This window comes from Maniola jurtina, chromosome 4 (genome assembly GCF_905333055.1).
Source record: "Maniola jurtina chromosome 4, ilManJurt1.1, whole genome shotgun sequence".
In the NCBI taxonomy this organism is placed as follows: Eukaryota; Metazoa; Arthropoda; class Insecta; order Lepidoptera; family Nymphalidae; genus Maniola; species Maniola jurtina.
In genome coordinates, this window is record NC_060032.1 from 5,899,304 (window position 1) to 5,921,594 (window position 22,291).

At 35.4% G+C, this 22,291-nt stretch overlaps 1 protein-coding gene across 30 annotated transcripts in view; it reads left to right on the forward strand.

Annotated features, from left to right (window-relative positions):
• The window catches only part of LOC123864537 (TLD domain-containing protein 2), a 146,228-nt gene that overhangs the window by 34,814 nt on the left and 89,123 nt on the right, over positions 1-22,291 (forward strand). For 6 of the 30 annotated variants that reach the window (XM_045905047.1, XM_045905048.1, XM_045905050.1 and 3 more), the window contains exons 1-2: positions 4,109-4,296; positions 21,325-22,018. The exons of 8 other annotated variants lie outside the window; for them this stretch is intronic. In XM_045905047.1, coding sequence (XP_045761003.1) covers positions 21,477-22,018 — 542 coding nt within the window. In that variant the 5' untranslated portion in view covers positions 4,109-4,296; positions 21,325-21,476. Of the gene's footprint in view, positions 1-4,106; positions 4,446-21,324; positions 22,019-22,291 lie in introns of those variants that run through there. 16 more of the 30 variants (XM_045905034.1, XM_045905049.1, XM_045905044.1 and 13 more) reach the window with 11 other exon arrangements.

Sequence of the window (22,291 nt, forward strand, 5' to 3'; positions counted from 1 at the left end):
GGCTAGCCGGTAAAGTTTGCTGGTTGATCATGGCAAGCATGAAGCTATGAATCAGCTTAACTTTTGCAAGACCATCGTTCTGAAATTTTTCGTGGCGCGCTACAAAATGCCCCGGGGAAGCTCGCCCATCGATCAGGACTGTTGAAGGCCACACCACGAGCTAAGATCAAAGTAAATCAAGCATTACTGTGACAGCATTATCAATACGGGCGCGGCGCGCGCGAGGTAGAGACTACCTCGCCTTAGCTCAAGCTGGAATCACTGGGTAAAGCTATGCCCCCTCGTTCAGCTTAGCTCGTCTTGCCACTCACTCGCGGAGTGAACAGAAGTATGAAGAGATGCCAAAGCTCAGTTAGCAAGGCTAAGCTGAATCATCATAGCTTGCGGGTGTAACTTGCGCCTGCCTAAAACTAACAGTTTTCTTGTGACAAAGAACGCGTAACACTAACAAGCAAGTTCACTCCTATTTTCAATGTAAATGCAGTAAACTGAAGTAACATGTTCTCCAGTTGCAGGTTACTAAATTGCTATTCATTGGTATTTTACCTAATTCTCGCAATTCGTCCATACTACAAAAACGTTACTCGTAGTGTTTAAAGGTAAAAACGTAATAATGCTTTATTAATAACTGCAGGCAACAATGTTAATATTACTCAAAAACCACGTCCACGAAACTGATATAACTCAAAAGTATTTAGCCATTCATTAAAAACTTTCTATGTCTTGAGGTGATAGGTGCACGAAGGAGAAGTCTGGTTTATGTTATTTCCAATTTGAATAGTAATATTATAATTTACATATTTGAAGCGGAATTTTAAATCGTTACCACCATAACTTTAATAAATTAATTCGGAAAAAGAAGTTAAAATTCAATTCATATGTTTACTTAAAAGTGTAGATAGCTATATAAAAGTCAAGATTAAACGGAGATTATGACCATTTACTTTGTCACCTCGAGTTGATGACGAGTCCATTAAAAGTTTTTTAAAATTAACTTGTTTCTTAAATCCGTCCCAGGACCATGGTTTAATAAATAATTCATGAATGAGTTCAATAAATCTTTAATCGATCATTATTAGCTGTTCTTTATGGAAGATTCAGTAGTTATTGCTAAAGGTCTTGTTCATAAAAAGCTTAAAATATGCTTGCATCATCACTTTAATAACAAGTCAACACAAATGTCAAGAGCATGTAAAAGGGCGTAAGTTGTGTAATTTGCCAGTGGCTGAAAATGCTGGATAGTCTGAAAAAGTACAAAATGTTCGAATCATTGTTTTCATTAATCAATCTTACAAATTCACGGTTCAGGCGTCTGAAAACTTACCTATTTGTTTTTAATTAAAAGCTTCTTATTAAAATCTCTTTGTATATTTAATTTATTAATTAGAAATATACTTTTACTCGTAGTTACTTAATTGTTTACACTCCATTTGAATTTCCAAATCCTAGCTAATGTTGTATCAGCCATCTGCAGACATGGCGCAATCTATGGACATCTTAACAGGACTTTACTTATTTACAGTCGAATCTGCAGAATTTGCGAAAGCTTTCACTCCCTATGTCTTCTGACTAACCCGGAAAATCCTAAGACCTATAGGTAGTGAAAATAAAAACGTTTCAAAAAGTTTTGCTTTGGTCCAGGCCAGCAGGGCCTTATTTCTTTTTACTCGAGTCCAAGCATTTTCTTATGAAATAAAACTTCGACAAACTGATTTATCGAGTTGACCCAACCATTTATGAAGTGAGCATTAATTGCGTTATTGAAGATTGAAATATCGTGAGACAAGTTATTTAGAGTTCAGGGTTGTAATGCCGCAACGAGATTAAGTTACTTAAGATTCTTCTGTTGACATTTTGCGGTCAGATGGTTTTTAATTAATATACTCGTACATGCTATTTTTAAGCGTAGGAAGTTGTCATAGCGTATCGAATTACGTGATATCTTAACTAACTAACCGATAGTATTATGTGGAAACTTACAAACAGACAACAGAGGCCAGCAGAGGTCAACGAACGAGATTCGGTTTCACTACCGCAAAAAATTCCAAGCTGCATTTAAGGGATCTCGCGCACTAGTCACTAGTCTTGGACTTGTACTACTGTGGTACAAGTCCAAGACCGTTGGATGCAAGGTTTATTAGCGCGCCAACGTACAACGGCACTAAGCGACCAAGTGCCCAATAGAATAAATACCTATCATAGAACATCTGGTCTAATGCGGCTAGTAGTCTTGGACTTAAACATTGGATTAGTAGTCCAAGAGATGAGAGATTAGGTACTAAGCGAATACCTTTCACAGAAAACACACACAGGGGTTGTAAGGAAAATTTTTCTAACTATGCGTGTAAATTTGGATGCAGGATCTATTAAAGGTGTAATATTTTAATTTGTGAGAACGTAAGTGGATACGCAATTAGCACGAGTGCACGCCGCCATATAGGTACAGAACACCTCGTGCGTTGTTTGAACATACTTGACCTGTTTTGGTACTGCTGGTCGTTGGACAATTTAGCAATGCTCGCCGATACGATCCGAGAGTGAATGGAACGCTAATTACAGCCTCTTATACATCTTTTGGGCAAGATCAATCTGCAAGCGTTAAATGAACAATTTTGTACGTAGTAATGAACACTTGATTTCACTTTACTTTAATTTCAAGGTCTTTTTAAACTTCCAGTGAAATTAAGGTGTTTTCATTTTACCGATTTTAACGGGTCAGAGATTACATCCCGGGAAGAACATAGGTTACTTTTTGTCCCGAAAAATTAACGAGTTCCTCCAAAAAAACCTGAATCCACACCGAAAAAGTGCGGGCATATCTATTTGGTACATAGATAGATAGCTAGGGTTTTAGTCGCGGGCATCATCTAGTATCGAAATTAGAATCGAACTTCGTGCCTGTGGTGTTTTAGATTTTTCTAAAAATATGTAGTTTTAAAAACACAGGGGCTCAAGGATTTGTATGTGAATTTTTAAGACCGCGTAACTTTGAAACCGAATATTTTAACAGAAATCTGGAAAACCACAGGCATAGGTATTAGTTTCTAGAATATGTCTGAAAAATTTCATGGACTTTGGTTGCTTAATATTCAAATGAAATTGGAACTACGTTTGTATGGAGCGAGTGACGGAGAGACCCCTCTTAATTAACATTCACATGAGAACAAAACTACGTTTGTACGGAGCGAGTGACGAAGAGTCCTCTGTTAAAGAATGTTTGTCACATTTTTAGTTTTTAGTCATTTAGGTACGCACACTTGATCTACTTTCGTCAGTAAACATGTAATGATAACCGCATTTCATCTGGAGGTGTCGCGGCCATTATGTACGACTTTATCGCTTCTTAGTCGATTCGTTATAAGTTTAATGTCTTCTACACCTATTCATAGATAATATCTGCTCCAGATTCCGTATCACAGATTTCGTTTTGAAATGTTTGGGAGGTATTGATAAATAATAATAATCTACTTCTTATCTATACTAAGTAGTAATATAAAAAGGAAAGGTTTGTTTGTTTGTAATCGATAAACTCTGAATATTATATACGGTTGTTTGTTTTAAAAGATTTACGACTCGATATCGTTAATTGTAACGCATTTGTCCTCATCGATATTTTGTTCGAGCTGTAGGTGGATGAGTAATCAGAATAAAATAAAATATGCTAGTGGGAAGCTCGCAGTGTGTCGGCAATACCAATTAATGACATCTACATTACGTTTAAACAAAGAGTGATGGAAATTCTGTTTGATGAAATTTTTAATTACCAATTCCGCGAAGACGAACAAATTTGCGTGGCATGGAAGCAAAATTATTTATCTAATCAAAGGTTGTTTATATTTCCTACCGCATATTAATCGTGTAGAATTTACTACACCAGTCTAACATTATTTATAATATTAATGACACCTTAGCTGAGTACGGTAAACATTGATTTCCGTTATGAAGAAAAACAAGAAATAAGAGTGATCTGAACGTTCTAATTACGCAAATGGCATGCTGTTGAAGGTATGACGCAGGGGGGTTGGTTTCAGCGATGCTATCAGGTGATGGCGTTATCTCGGAGCGGTGGCTCCACCAGCGATGCCTGCGGCCTGCCTGCCAGCGCCTTACCATCGGCCAGTTGTACTCAAACCGGCGCGAGGCTCGCACGCCCGATACGACCACGACCACAGTGAAAGTCGCACGCGCAGTTTACGCTACGAATTCGTGAGCTCGACATCTCACATCTTCTAGTTATTTTGTTTGTCCATTGCGCCAGTGCAACAGGGAAAGGAGGTCGTTGCGCGTTCGCAACCCGTAAGAACCTAAACCGCGATTTGTGATGTCAATAGTTTTCGCACTTGTGTTCTATTTTTCAAATAATTTCCCCGGATTTTCTAGTGGCCTACATCGGCTTTTTTGTGACTTGTGTTCGTAATAAGAAAGTTTAAACTACCGTCATACTTGTATGTAACGTTTTTATCATCATAACATTTTATTAATATTGGAGATGAATATGTCCGTTTTATGATAAAATTAAGTTTGCTACGAAAGTCTACGCGCGTAGGTAACGAATAACATCTATCATCATTATAATAATATTGTATACTTTAAACTCCAAACCCTTTTACGTAAGCTTTTCCAAGTTCTTAATAAACTTAACGTATTGTTTATAATTGATTGAGTGCATATTTACATACAATATAAATGAAACAATGTTCATATTACAACTAACAAGTGTAATTTAAGTACGGTACCACGTTACATTGAATTGGTAGGTACCTACATCTTATTACGGCAATGTACCTAAGGTCACCGTTCGAAAGACCACACGCATGTTCATTCATAATAATATTCGCAAGAGGCATCTACCTACCAAAATGATTTTTCTAACAAGAATTTGATGTGAATAATATAAATTTAAATAATAAATAATTACTTACCGATTTAGGTTTCATGTGTATTGGGTTATATTGAAAAATAAAAGATGGGTTTACTTTAAATAGGTATATTTATCTCATCAATATAACAGCCCAATCGCACACCCCTACCTTTAAAGCATTTAATATTCGGTGATTTTATTATTTTTAAAATATATTCTGTATTTTAACGTTTAAACTATCGTGAGTGATTTTCATTATAAGAAAGTCGGGCTAAAGTTTTGGTTATTTTAATAGCCAAAAAAATAAAGCGAAAATAATGTTTCTTTGATACTTTAATAAATTGTTGTGTAATAAACTTAACTTCGCACTTAAAATTTAATTCGTCGGTGCGGTCGCGGTGCCACTGCCAAAAATTGTTGTTTTCCACATTCTAATTTTTATAACCGTGATGTTATAATGTAATTTTTTTTGTGCAACTAAAAATAAAAACTCCTTGAAATCTTAAACATGTTTTTTTGGAAAACTAATTCGTTATAACTTAAAGTTTAAACTCCTTTTTTAATTTCAGATACAAGTTAGCGTTTAGCCTATTGTTCAAAAATCTATTTTGTTAATATACATCTCTATGTCTTGGTGTACCATAAATAATATTTTATTTTTTACTGCGATTTCATATATAGTAGAAATTTTCGGAAATAATGGGAAATACTCATCCAATTTCAAAAAATTGTTCATCATCATTATCATCAGCCTGTGGATGTCCACTGTTGGATATAGACCTTCCCTATGGAGCGCCACCACACCCGGTCCTCAGCTTTCCTCATCCAAAAATTTGTTCACTGATCAACAAATTGTTCACTGATATAATTATATAGCTACATACTACACCCGAGTACTCAAAAGTTATTTCACACGAATAAAGTCGCGGGTAAATCGTGTGAAAAAAAGCGAAGATGCCCGTAAAATATCAGGATGGTAAAATATCATAAGAAAAAGAGCTTTTCATTACTACGTTCCATATGTTCAGGTAACGGCAGGCTTGGGTAAAAATATCGATACCTACCTTTTCTTTTTAGAGATGCCGATATGGATTAACAAAATATAATAGATAAGTATAGTCAATATTTGAGTTCCTATATATTAGACATAGACATACTTATATCAATATTTAAGTTTCAAAAGCGATTATTTCGCATGGTGGCATTTTTCTCATTTTCCGCTCATATGTTTTATATCACTATGATTTGAGGGATTTTTATTGTAGTTTTTTTGTTCAGAAAGAAATACTCTTCTTTCTGCGTCATTTCCCCTGAATGTTCGTGACCCCTTTCATTAATCCCATTTTAATAGGGTCCCTACTATTGTGATCACTAACTGTAGGGATAATAATGCGGCAGGCTTCCAGATCCTTCCGAAGCTTTGGGAATATTAAGTCACATCGCTATGTACTATCGATATATGTTTAAGAATCCATCCCTAGGGAACAGGGGTAGTAAATACAATATATCATTCGAGAGATGTAGCGGGGACGCGAAAAGCGCATGATTTGTGAGAGGAGCCGTGGGCGGTCCCATTTGTGTTCGCTTCCATTCTAGGGCCGATAAAAAAGGCTTGGTACTCGACAATACACATTTTAATGTAGGCGGATGTATCCCATTGTATTTAAGTAGCAATGTAGGTATCTCTAGGTGTATGTCCTCTACCTTGGTCTGTTGTTGATACCATGTGTATTGTGTGCTCAAAATAATGTGTAGGACTTGTGGAGGATTTCTAGTCAGAACACATCAAAACAAAGATTAAGTTTTCATAGCTTGTTACTAAAAGAAGGCAACATGCGTACATTTCAATTAAATGGTATCAGTCGAAGCTTTTTTCTTTTGTAAAAATGTTTCCTTTTAAATTCAAAATTACTTATTGCTCGTTTACATTTTTTGCTCTCCCATCTTATATCTGCAGTCAGCAATTACAAACATGCAAATTCTATTAACATGTTGAATCATTAAATCAACGTTACACCTAAGGTATCTATTTGATAAATAATTGAATAATAATTTGTCGTAATTTATTAATTTATGGTAGAGCTTGTTTACCTATTGCAGGAAACCGCGTAAAATAACACAAAATGGGTTCATAAAGTGCACAAACTTATTTTTACCATCGGAAAAGAAAAAAAACTCAGTTTTTTTAGATCTGAATTTTTTAATAGCGATGAAAACCCAAAAAGTACCATCTCTTAAAAATAAGCTATGATGTAAAAATGTTTTTTTTTTTTTTTATAATTAGTATCTAGTAAAAATTAAGGGTAATATCTAATAAAATGGGCGTTATTTTGAGAAACTTTTAGAAGAATTGTAGAGAAAAACTGAAAAAATCCGATTTTCTCGAAAAGTATTTTAGGTGATTATTTTCTGTCGTAAATTGTATTTCAACATCAGTGCCTGTTAATTCACAACCATATTTATTGCTTTTGTTTTAACCTGATAGATCATTTAATTTTAAAATTAGGTAAGTACAACCTTCTCCAAAGGGGTCACTCCACAGTTGCTTGTAAAAAAGTTAAGGTCTGTAAAAACAATAAAATATACTGTAAGTATAGATTTTTTTACTAGTTTTCCTTAGATACAATTGGGTCTAGTTTTACCAATTTTATATATTTCCACTTTATAGAGACTCACTGTATTTAAGATCGTAGACTAGGATATATTATGCACCTAGATACCTTAATACGTTTTTATGCACCTTGCAGTTTTCAGTTGATACAACGTCGTTTTTCATGAGGCCGCTTTAGGCCCTTAGGGCCTTCCAATGAATGTTATAGCAGTGCATACTTCACTAGTGGCATACTCGTAGTTGTGTATTTATGTGGTACAGGCAGGTCGTTTAAATACTCGTACAAACTACAGACGGGTCAAGTATAACCTTCTCGTATTCTTGCTTGGCACGGTTAGGTGTTCGGTACTGATTTATGAACCCTACCAATAACATGTTCTTAATTAAGTAATATAACCTATCTTCTAATTTAAATTAATAAGTGACGATACATTTACTACCTACCTTGTGTTGTATTAAAAAAGTTTAGCTTAAGTAGAACTTTATCTTTACTTTCCCGAGGTCTAAAGACCATAAAAACTTATGGTCTTTAGACTTTAAGTGCATTTATTTGAAATAACGAGTGACGAGTAGATTAAGTAAAAAATTGTTTCATGAGATGCTTTTATAGCTAAAGGAATGTTAATTTAGTTCTGCAGTGTTGTTGGAGTTTTATTATTTCATAATCGCCTTCCTTAATTACTGTAACGTTAATTCAGTGAATAAAAATAAAATAAACTAATTCTTGAAAAAGATTGTTATCAAAATTTGGGAAACATATAGGCGCCTAATATGTAGTTTGCATAATAGTGATAAATTGATTCGATTCTATTGGAATATGATTGAATATTTATTATCTTGTCGATAAAACGCACTTGTAATAAATAAATTGTGATCAGTATGACGATAGACTCTGTGTCACTGAAAGTTTGCAATAGTGATGGGCGGCTTGAAGTTAACTTTAAATCTTATGACTACTTAGAAATCTATGTGTATGAATATGACCCTAGGTACTTTAATAAAGAATAACTACTTACTTATTTGATTGACTACTAATATTTTCTTTTAATAGTCTAGAAAATTACGCGAGCTCTCTTAAACGAGGAGGTTACTTGGCACTTTATCCCATGGTAGAATGAACTTCACTTTTCATGTGAGGTTAAGTTCGTCTTTCTATTCTACAGCATAAATTGGTAATATTATCTCTGGTTTGTAGGGACAAAGTATTACCGATTCGAATAGCACTGATTCGCGTGGATGTAGGTTTTTAAATATCCCGTGGGAACTCTTTAATTTTCCGGGATAAAAAGTAGCGTATGTGCTAATCCAGGGTATAATCTATCTCTATTCTAAATTTCAGCCTAATCCGTTCAGTAGTTTTTGCGTGAAGGAGTAACAAACATACATGCACGCATACACACAAACTTTCCCCTTTATAATATTAGTGTGATTATTGTAAAAATTTTCTTGATTTAACTACGGGATCCTAAAAATAAGAAAAAAAAAATCGCAATTTTCAGTCAGTTATCACAATGTTGTGTAGACAGCTTGCGAGGCGAATAAAGTTGTGCAAGTTCCGCTGCGCTTTGAAATCGGACACGACCTACATTTTTCTAGCAATAGACGTAATATGAGAATTATGTTATTGCAGGGCTAACACTGTAACACCTTGCAACAGCCCACCTGTGTAGGTATAGAATAAGCTGTAATTATATAGGTACAATACCGTAATCAAAAAATTGTAAACCGAGTTCAGTTAGTTAAAAGTTTTATGAGAGATAAAATAATTATAGTAATGAATTTATCTACTTATCAGTACCCATTTATTTATTGGTTTGTCCTTCAATCACGCTGCAACGAAGCAATGGATCGGCGTGATATTTCGTATGGTTATAGTTAAAAACCTGGAAAGTGATGAAGGCTTTATATCGCGGAAAATCAGAGTTCGTAAAGGATTTTGAAAAATTTAGCTTCTTTTTATCCCGAAAAATCAATGAGTTGCCTCAGAATTTTAAAAACCCGAATCCATGCGGAAGTTGCGGGCATCAGCTAGTCATGTAGTAAATCTTAGAGAGTCTGTACATTGGATATAATTCAATTAAATAATAGCGGGGGGTTTAAAGAATAACGAATAGATAATTTGGATGATTTAGAAATATTAGTCTGTTTATCTGTTTGTTTGTGCACACATCACGCTAAAACTACCGACTGGATTTGAATACAACTTGGCGCATTTTCAGATAACAGCCCGGGTTAACATTTAATTTCTTTTCTGAAAAACAAGGGTTTTTCAGGTTAGGGAATGAAAATTTTTGTCGATGTTAGTCCATAACTTCGTCATATCTGAATCGGCTTTGACATATCTTTATTTTTTATAATTTTAGCATAATTTTCAAGTAAGTTTCATGTAAATTTAGAGAAGAACTGATGAATAGTTTCGGAGATCAACGACTCCGCAACTGGTAACAGAAAATCAATTGCGATCAGTCTTAGCTGAGAATATCTTAGTGCTTAAAAGTAGTCTTTAATACATACACAAGTATGTCACTTAATACTTAACACAACGTAATACATACATTTACTCCTCTAATAGTACTTAACAGGTTCTATTTTTTTTAAAGAATTAATTGGTATCTAAGCTTTCCAGTGCAATTTAATACGTATTTCATTAATATAATGATCATTTATTTATCATTCAGAACATTCACGAGGAAGATTTATAATATCTAGCTAGATATTGAAAACTGTAATAACTTAATTTTGTCTATGGAATAGGTTAGCCCACCTGTGCAAATTCGAGGCGGGTAAACTAGTAGTACCTACTTGTAAATATTTTTATAGGATACAAACCAACTCGTATGTTTGAGAAAATCACTCGTACCTTGCCTTGTATATTTATTTTAATTAAAATTCTATTGCAACATCCTGCATGTTTAAGATGAAAAAAATATTAATTAACAACTTTGTGGACAGCCCTACATATCCGGCTAAGCAATGTTAAACCAAGTACGATGACCATTTGTGCTAATGGCGGGAAAAAATGGGGTCAAAGGCGATATTAATTGTGTTTAATAGGAAAAACAAGCATTGGATCGCCACATAGTCGGCATTGGAGAAACTTAAAAACTTCAAGGAATTATCTCTTGTGAAGGATGAAAATGGTATCAAAAATATATCTATATATTTAAGTATTTATTTATATTTATTATTATACCAGAAAGTTGTAACAATAATGATAATAGTGGCAAAAAGAAAGAAAAAGTGGAATTTACTAAAAACGGGCCGTATTGAGAACTTAGGGCTGATTTTTCAATCGTCAACTAACTTTTATCTGAGGAATAAATTTCAGGTTTGACATTTTTTCTACAGGAAATCTGTCATAACGTCAAATTTATTCCTTAGATAAAAGTTATTTGACGATTAAAAAATCGGCCCTAAATAGTCAATTTTTGAAGTAATAAAATTTTATTTCAATTTTAAAAAGTAATATTTATCTTAAATATAAAGTACGTACGTTTAGTTTCTGAAATATTTTCATGTATTTAAAATGTGTAAGGGAGTAGGTATTTACATACTTGCAGTGAACTTTCCTCGGTACTTTGCCAGGGTTTGGTCTTGAAGTATAATTGCTCAATTAAACCTCAATTATAACAATTTATTCTGTGATAATAATATTGCGGAAGTAGTCAGCAAAGTGATAATGAACTGGTTAAAAATAATTATTTTTATGTCATGTCAAAACTCAAAGTTCATTCAGAGATAACTTGATGTATATTGTTATATATTTTTTATATATAAGAATATACGTTATATATATTTTTTAACTAATCCTCGAATCAAAACAAGTCAACAATACTGTCTGCCCATGTAATGTACCTATGTTATAAACGTTGGATAGAAACAGGCGATACTTAGTGGATGTCTGTGATATGCATGGAACTACAAGCTTAATAATTATCCGCCTAAACACTCAAATCTGCATGGTACAATGTCCAGTTAGCGATATGCACCGTCCGCCCTCCCACTGCTAAAAAGCAGGAAAACCAAGATGCATGCATATCGCATACTTACTGCACATTGCACCATATAGATGTGTCTGTTTTGGCGGATTATAGCGAATTAAGCTTGTTGTTAACTCAGTTTAGTGGTTTTTAAAGAAAATGATAACAGACAAACTAATATATTATACGGTGTCTGTTGTGTTGTGGTTAAAAATATGTTTATTACTAATCTAATGACAAAGTTTTAATGTAGGTGTTATATTCAATGCAATACCATGTTCAGCCTCCAGTTGGCCTCTGCGTAAGTACATGAGAGGCATAAGAATCTAGATATTATCGGCTAGAAATTCATCTATGCATCTTAATTGTTAATGTTGTAAAACAGTGTTGAACAATATTATAATATGCATAAGTCATTGAATTTTTACATGAGAGATGGTCTTTCGTATTTTATTCGTTTCTTTATCAAGAATGATCCTTTGAATGTGTTACAGAATTTGGCTTTTCGAGAACGTGGTTATTGTTGTTGGGTCACAGTTTGCTACTATTTATTACAGTACCTATCTTATTGTTATGCAAAAAACATGCACACAAAGCTTTTTACGCATAAATCCACTCCTCTGTTTACGATCTACTATAGATTAATTAACAACATTTGAGATTTGAGTTAACATCAGGCTTTGAAACTGACAGCGAATGGGCGACGTTTCGCAGTGCCAACTGGCAATATCTCAAAACGGCAAATGGCAATTAGTTTATCATTAGGCTGTCGCTCTGTCCTGGTATTCTTTTTCATTTAGAAAAATAAAAACTAAAGTTTGCTTGGTCATAGTTTGCTTGGTCAACAAAAGTTTTTTTATATTACTTAATACGTCTAGGTCTAGGTAAAATTTTAATTGCTTTTTAGATTTTTGTGTCAAAATAAAAAACTTTTCGTTTTTTTTTTTTCTTATTATTTAACTTTAAAACGTGTCATTCTTTAAATATGCAATATGGACTGTATATTGCACGTAAAACTAACACGTTTTAAAGTTATTCCAACATGAGAGCAGAACTGTATTTACAAATTTTCATAAGGGGCTGTTCGAATTTTTCCCCCATTCGTAACACGAAATAGAGCAATGCGATTGCAGGGAGTGTTTGGGGAGATTTATTTGAAGCAGTTGCGAAATTGGGAATATTCCCAAAGAATTTTATGCGTATTTGTGTTTGGCTTAACCAACGTTATTAACATTTGAAATTGGCAATTCATTAAATGATCAAGAGGAATTCAGGGCAGTGCTTTGAAATGTCATTGTTTTTATCATAATTATTATTAGTTTAATTAAACGGCTGTTTAAAAAAAAGAGTGTAATATTTTCAGTGGTTATTTATGTATGTATGTATGTATGTGAGTTTTATTATTCCACTAAATCTTCTAAATGTCTGAATAGATTTGGATGTATGGGGTATTGTTAGAATCCTTTCATCCTCCCTAGTGACACTTGCTATAATTTTTTTAACTTTCAAGTTTCAATATGGATACTGAATGGCGCCATATTCAAAAGTAATTTTTTTTAACTTTTTAGTTGTTTTTTGGCAGAGCAACCATGTTTTTATTAATTAAGTATTCACTTGTTTATTACATCTTAAATGAACATTATTATTTTAATAATATTGGCAAAATGCCATTGTGCTGGTTTGCCACTCCTATAAGCCATATAAGAAAACATACGAGTATTGTATTGTCTCAGTAATAATGATCGACAATGAATTGATATGTTGTAATTATGTGTGCTTGAGCAAGAGTCGGCTCTGGCTTCTCTTTAATGAATCAGAAAAAAAACATGGGTGATAATCTAGTGATAAAGACGTCGGCTTCCTATTCGGGCGCCAAAGGTTCGATTCTGTGCACGAAATCAAACTTTTCAAAGTTATGTGCATATCAAGAAATTAAATATCACTTGGTTTAACGGTTAAGTAAAACATTGTGGGGAAACCTGCACGCCTCAGAGTTCTCCATAATGTTCTCCAAGGTGTATGTAGTCTGCCAATCCGCACTTGGCCAAGATACCCGTGGCCGTGCTCAGTAGCGTTATGGGTTGAGCTGATGATGATGACCTAAAAATCACAGGATCTTTAACTTAATGTACTTACCTACCTTAACTACTTTCTATATATAATTTAAATACAATTCTATGATTTATCCGACGAAGGATAGTTCAACAAGCCAAGAAAATACTTTAGTTACGAGTCAATTGAATCTTATTCAGAAAAATGATTTGTCATGATAAATACTTGATTGGCGAATTCAAATAGAACACTGTCCTCTGAGTCTTCTTGGGTATTTCCAATACATTAGGTGTAACATATGTGCTTACTTACTATATTTCGTCTTTTGGACCGTTTTATTTGTTGCGCGTGTTTCTTTAACACTTGCTTAATTTATTATAACGGAGCCACACGTTGTTCCTAATAGTATTATAATATTTCATTTGTTATCAACATTAGTCTTTAATTCTCATTATGGAAATGAGGAATAAACGGTTACTTGTGAAAACGTAAAATGTGTAAATTAAAACGAGTTATGAACGGCATTGTTTTTATTATTCATATGAATATAATAACAATTCACTTTTCTTTTTTTATATCATACCAGCCCAGCCTATTGATTCGCAACTCACACTACAGTACTACTGCACTAGCACTGAATGATAGCCACCGAGCTCATTGAAATTTATTTTTAATCCATTGAAGGTTTTCTACGAAAAACTATTTTATTTTTAACCCTCGACCCAAAAAGAAGGGTGTTATAAGTTTGACGTGTTTATCTGTGTATCTGTCTGTGGCATCGTAGCTCCTAAACTAATGAAACGATTTTAATTTAGTTTTTTTTTTGTTTGAAAGGTAGCTTGATCGAGAGTGTTCTTAGCTATAATCCAAGAAAATCGGTTCAGCCGTTTCAAGATTCAAGATTCAAGATTCAAGATTGTTTTATTTGAAAGTTATCAGCTCTTTTCTAGTTACTGTAACCTTCACTTGTCGGGGGTGTTATAAATTTTTAACTTACACTTGTTTTATCACTCATTACAGCAGCAGGACCGACCAATGTCAAATGGCTCGGTGGCTATCATTCAGAATTAGACATTGTGGAGTTAGCGAATCACTCTACCAAATAGATGCGCACGACTTTGTCCACGTGGATTTAGGCGTTTTAAAAATCTCAAGGGATTTTATTTTCCGGGTCAAAGAATAGCCTATATCCGTCCTAGGGAAGCAAGCTAGTTATCTGTGTGACTCGTTAAAATCGGTTAAACTGATGGTACGTCAAAATCTAGCAGGAGAGACGAACACATTTTCGCATTTATATTATTAGTATGGATTATATTACTAACTAAGCTGTAGTCACGTACTATATACTCAAGTTTTCTTTATGCGTCATAGGTCCATAAGCATCGTAATATACGGTACTGCCACCACTTCCGTCTGCGTGAAAGGTTTATAAATGCTTGAATCCTTAATTTCGTGCGATTCCATGCTGTCTACCTTATGTGATACTAGATTATGCCCGTCACTTCGTCCGCGTGGATTTAGTTTTTTAGAGACCCCGTGAGAATTCTTTGATTTTGGGGGATAAAAAGTAGCTAATGTCACTCTTCGGGTCTTAAACTATATTCATCCAAAAATTCGCGTCGATCTGTTGCTTCGTCGCGGTGTGTTTGAAAGACAATCCAACAAACAAACACACTCGCATTCATAGTATTATTAGTAGTGAGTCGATATCTCAATTAGATGATTAGGTACGTACTGTCATATTATGTAGTGGTAATCTTAAGGTTATCAAAGGCTCCATCAAAATCTGTTCACAAATCCGCTATTTAGTCACGTTTAGTAAATCGATTATCATTTATTTTAGAATGAAAAGATATAAATGAAATTGATAACAAAAAAGTTTTTTGGTCTTTCTTACTTGAAAGTAAATCTTCAGATTTTCTTTTGAATGGCCACTTGATTATACCATACAGAACTCACCGGTAATAACAACTTCATTACTGTAATTTCAGATTTTGGTTTACGGTAATGTATGTGTCTGTCTGTCTGCTACGTTTTCACGGCCCATCCGTTAAACCGATTTTGACGTTTGGTACGGAGTTAGTTTGCATCCCGAGTAAGGATATAGGTTGTTATTTTTTGTCCCGAAAAATAAAAGTAGGTAGGTATCCATCTAGTTTTTTATAATGGAACATTGACTGTGGAAGAACAATAACCGACTTTTCAGTTTTGTTTTCAATAAACACCTATACAAAACATCAGGAGCAAATCTCTTATTCGATAAGATTGTATTAATGAGATCGATTTTCTTTGTCTTTCGAGTAGTTGTTGTCGTAAACAATTAATCTGTATTCAGTTCAGCGCTGAGCCGCGGAGGCTCATTAAATATTCGTTGTTTGCATTTGCCGGCCGTCTTTGTTTGTATAGTTATGTATACTTTGTATCTGTCAATCATATATTTTGATTTGAGCTACTGTGTGCTCGTTTGTCGTTCTGTTTGTAATCGATTCCTAAATTATTTTCCTTTCTATTCTTTTATAGTTCTTTAATTTTTCCGTATCTCCAAAGGAAAAAAGGAACCCTTATAGGATCACTTTGTTGCTTGTCTGTGTGTCTGTCTGTTTGCCCGTCTGTCTGTCTGTCGGGTGTTTGTCTATAACTAGGTGTAGCACGCGACAATGTCGGCTTGGAATTAATATATTTCCAAATCTGTGTTGTCGTGGTAGCAATTAATACTGTATGCATTTCGAGGGTAACAAGTAACCTATGTCCCGTCTACGGGATGAATATGCATCTGTATGTACCATATATTATTATATTTTGGCAAGAACTGTTGAGTGGTCACAGGTCAGGCAGTGAAAAGTTTACTGACAGACAGACCGACAGACTTTGCATTTATAATATTTTTAAAGATTTTTGGAAATTCCTCCTCTGAAGTGCCTTAAATAGGGGAAGAAAGTTTGTATGAAAATCCGTGATTTTCAAGTTATATAATATGTAGTATGAAATCGATCTTTAATGAAAAAGTCGTGTTTTAGGATTTACGGAAATTCCATTTGAGCGAGGCTGGGGCGCGTCAGCTAGCCCACTTTACTATGTTCTGTAGAATAATGATCTAAATTCTAAAGTGATGAAATAAATTATTGCGTATTTTGTTTCTATTGCGAGTTGCAGTAATAAGTTAGTAGGTAGGTACTTAATTAATGTAACGTAGGCATGGCACAAGAGGTGCGGCAAAGGCGCCATCGCATTTACGAAGGATTGTGCGTGCTTTATCATGCCCCAGACTATTACCATAAACCGTCGGAGTTACAATAGAGATTTTCCATTATGTTACTGTGTAACAAAGTTACTAGGCTATTTCAATTTTTTTAACTTGCAACGAAGATTAGAGCTGGTATTTCTTAATGCATAAAACAGAAATAAAATCTTGTCGGAGTATGTGGTCGTCCCTATTTATTTTTATTCTATCTTTGGTTTTATTTAACAGTGATTGAGTGCTACAAACTCAGCCTACGGGTGACATCTCTAGAAAGCTACAGAGAAACAAATTAAGATAGCGGGTTTAAGTGACCCTAGCGCACTCCCCACCGCTTTCCATGCGAGAGATACTCGAAGTGTCGTTCTCATTTAAATATTAACCAATCCAACTCAGTAAAATTTTATTGACACGTTTCAAAACAAAACATAATATCTGTGTTTGTGGTTAGTCAGTGTTTGTGGTTTGTCATCTGCTGGGGAGGGCCCTAGGGCCTAGGCTTACTTCTCCTGATAAATGATTAAGTCAACCATCCACACTTATTTCACGTCGTACCTACATCGGTTTTCGCTCTGCGATTTGCACACGAGAAAAGACTGAAGAGCGGGAATTATATGAATAGGTGTAACAGACTGACGAACACATTACCACTCCTTTACATCGTGCTATCGGGCAAAACTGTCATGCAATATTTATGTATCGGTCACATAACATTGAATGTTGCTCTTGTTGGTTGATTGAGGCCATTAAAGTTGCTTACCTCAGTCCTTACGTATGAGAAGAAACTCACAGTGACATTTTTTCTAACTGGCGGCGTGCACGTAATAAAGGCATGAACACATACAATGTGCGGCTGTCACGTGACCAATGTGGCTTGCCCTAGCTAAAATTCGATTCATCAGGACACAGAGTCAAAGCTAATCAAAGTCATTAGCTAAAATTTTACATAGGTCTATCCCCAAAACGTAATGCCCAAATTTGCCTAGAGAAAAAAAAAAGTGCATTTGGTCAAATGCAACTCGCAAAATGTCTTTCTTTTTGAGAGTTATTGGTGCGAGCGCATTCGCACGAGACGGATTCTTGAATCTTGATTCTTGACCTGCGTTAGGATACAACACGGGAGTTGCGCTGGAGTTGTAACCACACTGATTTACGAGTAAATATCATAAAGCAACTGTTTTGCAAAAAACGCGCGCAAAAACTCTAGACTCTGCGCGCAATCGCTTTAACTGTAAACGATGAAAATGTTCCTTGTATGTTTCACAAAATACCTTATGCCTACGCGTACGCGCGTGTTCGGTGTGATGCCCCTAAAAATGTTTATCATAATACTTTAATAGACTCCATTAGATATGTCGAAGAAGATAAAAAAAAAATTATTTAAAAATATTAATTGCGCTCTTTCTTCTCGTCTCACAATATTTTTTGTAACGATAGTGATAATACAAATAAAATTGGTCTCCCTACTACTCACTGCATACCGTTCAAGATCGGGTTGCTACACCCAACCTCGTTATTCATTGCCTGCTTTTTATCATGTTGATTTAAATGTTATTTAAGGAATGCACTCGTATTGTATGGAACTTGCAACTGATAAAGAAATTGAAATTGTTATGCCCTGCAATGTCCATTGCATTTTGTACCTATGTGTCCAAGCTTTAAAACATATTGTGTTTAGCTGTAACCTTGATCTAAATAACTATTTGCAAACGATAAGTACCTACGTTATTGACTTTCTAATCTATGTTTATGTTTATCGATAGCATCAATAAAATAATACTTATAGTGTCCAAACGACTTTTGAGGCCTAGTTACACCAAACTGCTTTAGTTTTTTGTAACGCTGTCACTTATAGTCAAGCTTATTCCAGGGTTATTAAAAAATAACAAGAAAAGAAGGGATAGACAATGTAACTTAAACTCATTTAAAAAATTCGACTTAATTAAAAGTTGTGAAAAATAGTTTGTGTCTAACTTAATTTATACAAGGAACCACAAACTTAATTTGCTATAATCCGCCAAAAGAGACAAATCTGTATGGTACAACGTGCAGGATACGATGTGCACCGCCCTCCCACTACTAAAGAAGCAGGAAAAACAAGAAATAGCAAGCAAACAACACACGACACCATCCAATCTTCAATAAATGCACAATTGCACTGTTGTGGAGTCTACATCTCTTGAAGATGCTTCGGTGTCATAGAACACACTCAACATATGTTGAGTGTGTTCTAGAAGATGTTGATGTTGTTGTGTATTGGTGATGTGTATTGCTTGCCTTTCCTGCTTCTTTAGTAGTGGGAGAGCGGACGTACATACAGATTTGTCTGTTTCGGCGGTTGTTGTTACTTGCATGGACCATGGATTATGGACTTCCGCAAAATAACGCCCGCAGTTTCTATCCAATATTGACTCAACAATTGTGTAGGTAATTTATTTCTGCATGTTCTAAAAACAAAATGTTACGAACAAAGAACGTGCAAGAAACTCAGCGGTACCTCAGCAGTTTCTTTTTCTTTAACTATTTCAATAACCGACAATGCGCAGCTGGATGCAAAACCGAATGCTTCCAATGCATCTTTGTCTTTAAAAATTAATTCTACTTTTCTATAATAACCGTTTTCAGTTTCAATGTCACTTTTATTTTTAACTTTCAGTAGGTACAATACGAGAATAATTAATAGTATGTCACTATTTATAATAATGCGCTTTATAAAGTCAATGAGAGACAATTAATAAACTCAATTGGAGTGCGACCTTGGTGGAATATGTTGGACGTTACATGTGATTGTTTTTCTAGCTATTTGAAGCGTGCAAGTCATGTGAACACACCCGATGTGGGCTTGCGAATCCGTACGAGCGCTGCTAAGACCCCTTCACACGGCATTTGCACCGCACGTTTTTACAGGAAAATATTACCGGTAGTGACCAGTAGGGCATATTTTGGGTACGATTTGTTTGTACTGCATAAAAACGTATTCAGTTTAAGCTATGTGAACGGTTCCATACTCAGTGTATGTGACACTACGTATCCTGCATAACTTGTGCGACGTGTTAATGCCGATTGCCGTGTGGACAGGGTCCGGGTCACGACGCACTAGGAAAGTATTTTTCGTAGGTGCAACATTCTCCCATAGTTTCCTTGTCTACACAGATATTCGTCTCATCTCATCAAATACGCGAAATCATATCATATTTCGGCCATCAAATACGAGAAAAGTGCCCACTCACGAGATATTTCCCGTCAGTTTTGTCTTTAGATTCGTAACCTGAAAGTTCTTGCTAATTTCCCAAATTCAAACTCCATTTTACTTAGATATTTCATTATGTACTCAAATAGGTTTTTATAAAAGCCATCAGATCGCCTTAAAATGCTTAAGCTCTTTTAAATCTATTTGAAACGATCGTAGAGGCATCGATAATTTGAGTTGCAGATAATATACGAGTAAATAAATATTGTTTAAATTAATTTTATCAAAACGTATTAACAAACTAGGTAATTGAGGCTCTGCCTCCCGCAGAAGTAAAAACTGTGTGACAGGAGACAGTCTTCCCTTAATACCTGTGTTTGGAGTTTTCATTCTTGATTGTCTGTTGCCTTCCGATGTGCCTGCAACCATCTATTATTTTGTATTTTGTAAAGTAGACTAACAGACATCGCGAAATTTTACTGCAATGTGCATAAAAAGTCTAACAGACGGCAGTATATACCTACAGTCTCAAGTCTGGTACCGATGTAAAGAACTGGTTTGTCAAACCCTTGAAAATACCCCGGTGACGTCACCGTCGGTTACATTTGTGACTGTCGTAAATTCTAGGTTGACTGCTCATGCCATCAAGTGATAATGAAATCGACCTTAGTAACGAGACACGGCAATTTATACGAACCGGTGGCAACTTTCCCCGTAGTGTCGCCGATGACGATTATGCAGTTACGAAAGCTGCACCTGCTTATATGGCGTAGCGTCGACAGTTGTCACTACGTCTACCGTACAAGATAATTCTCAGAGCTCTCGCAGCAAACTCACACACCGTGGTATAGGAAAGTCTTTAATAGCTTTTCTATTTGAATCGCCCCGCTATCCGTCACTATAAATACAGTATCACGTTATAAATAGCCGCAAACATTCCAATTGTTCTGAAATCTGAATAGTTGATGACGAAATCGGCCATGTACGGAGACATATTAGAACAATCTATTATAGTATCTTGAGCAATTACGGACATTCATTACGAGTTAGCTATGGTATTGTTCAGCCTAATTATGGAATTTGCCGAATAGTAGACAAAAACGTCGTAATTCCTCAACATTTCCGTGGCTGACAGAATGTATTATATGAAAGCTGTCTAATAAATGGACTGCCACGAAATCTTTGTACCCAAGGCCGGTGTCGAGGCATTCAAACTCGATAATTAGTTAAAAGTTGGAACTATTAGTTTTGTCGTGTTTATTAGTCTTCATTATAATTTTATGAATAATAATCATTATTTAGAACAAATATTACTATGGTTTAATTCTAATCGAACACAGTGCGAAAACTAATATAAATAATTTATCCGTATATTTTACTCTGATTTTATAGCAGCTTATCTCAATGATAGAACAAAAATAACACTTTCAAAAATTGAAAAATGTTCATCGTGCTAAACAACTTCCATATCAATGGAATCAGTGAAATAAACTTCGTCAAAGTATCGTGTTATTGACTAAGTGGAATAGTGATAGTGAGTGACGATGAGTGGAAGTGAACCAACACTGACGGAATCGCCGGTGCCCTTGGCGCTGGCGCGTCTGCAGGGCAGGCCGGGCCGAATGCGCACGCACCGCCCCAGCCTCCCTCTCGCGAGTCTGCAGGAGGCTATCGACGAAACACCTCGACGCTTCAACGAGGAGCCGCCTGCGCCCGACACGGACGACGAAGAGTCCTTCGCCGATCCTGTAGTCATTAACAAACCCTCTCCCTCCGCTTCTAACGGGCGAAGAGCTTCGGACGCTACATTCGCTGAACGATACAGAAAGCTGACCGAGTTCGATGGTCCACCGCCCGACATGCCTCGGCGTGCCTCTCTGGCCGTACCCGTCGGAGCGGACGGCTTCGGACCTAGCGACAAAGGCCGCCGACGATCCTGGGCGGCACGACTCCAACTCGAGCGGAAAAAGAGACGAAAGTCAGGTGGTAATGACACCGACGAAGAGGGCGATCCACCGGCTTATATACGTCAAAAGCGACCTTCTTGGTGGAATGTCTTCATGCCAGATAACATGCTGAAAAACAGGTATTGTTTAAATAAATACATATAACATAGATCTTAGCTGATATATATATCTGTTTATGAGTGTTTTAACTTCATTATAATTTTAATACATAACAGTTTGATGAAAACTACTGACATATTGTAAAATATTCGATTAGAATGAGATACCTACCTACATTGTAATAATTTATCAATGAATGCAATTCGAGAAATTAAGTAGGTAGGTAGGTATATCGTACTCGTATCGAGTGAACTGGTTTTCATTTCTGCAGGCATGTGTGTATGGGGTTAGAA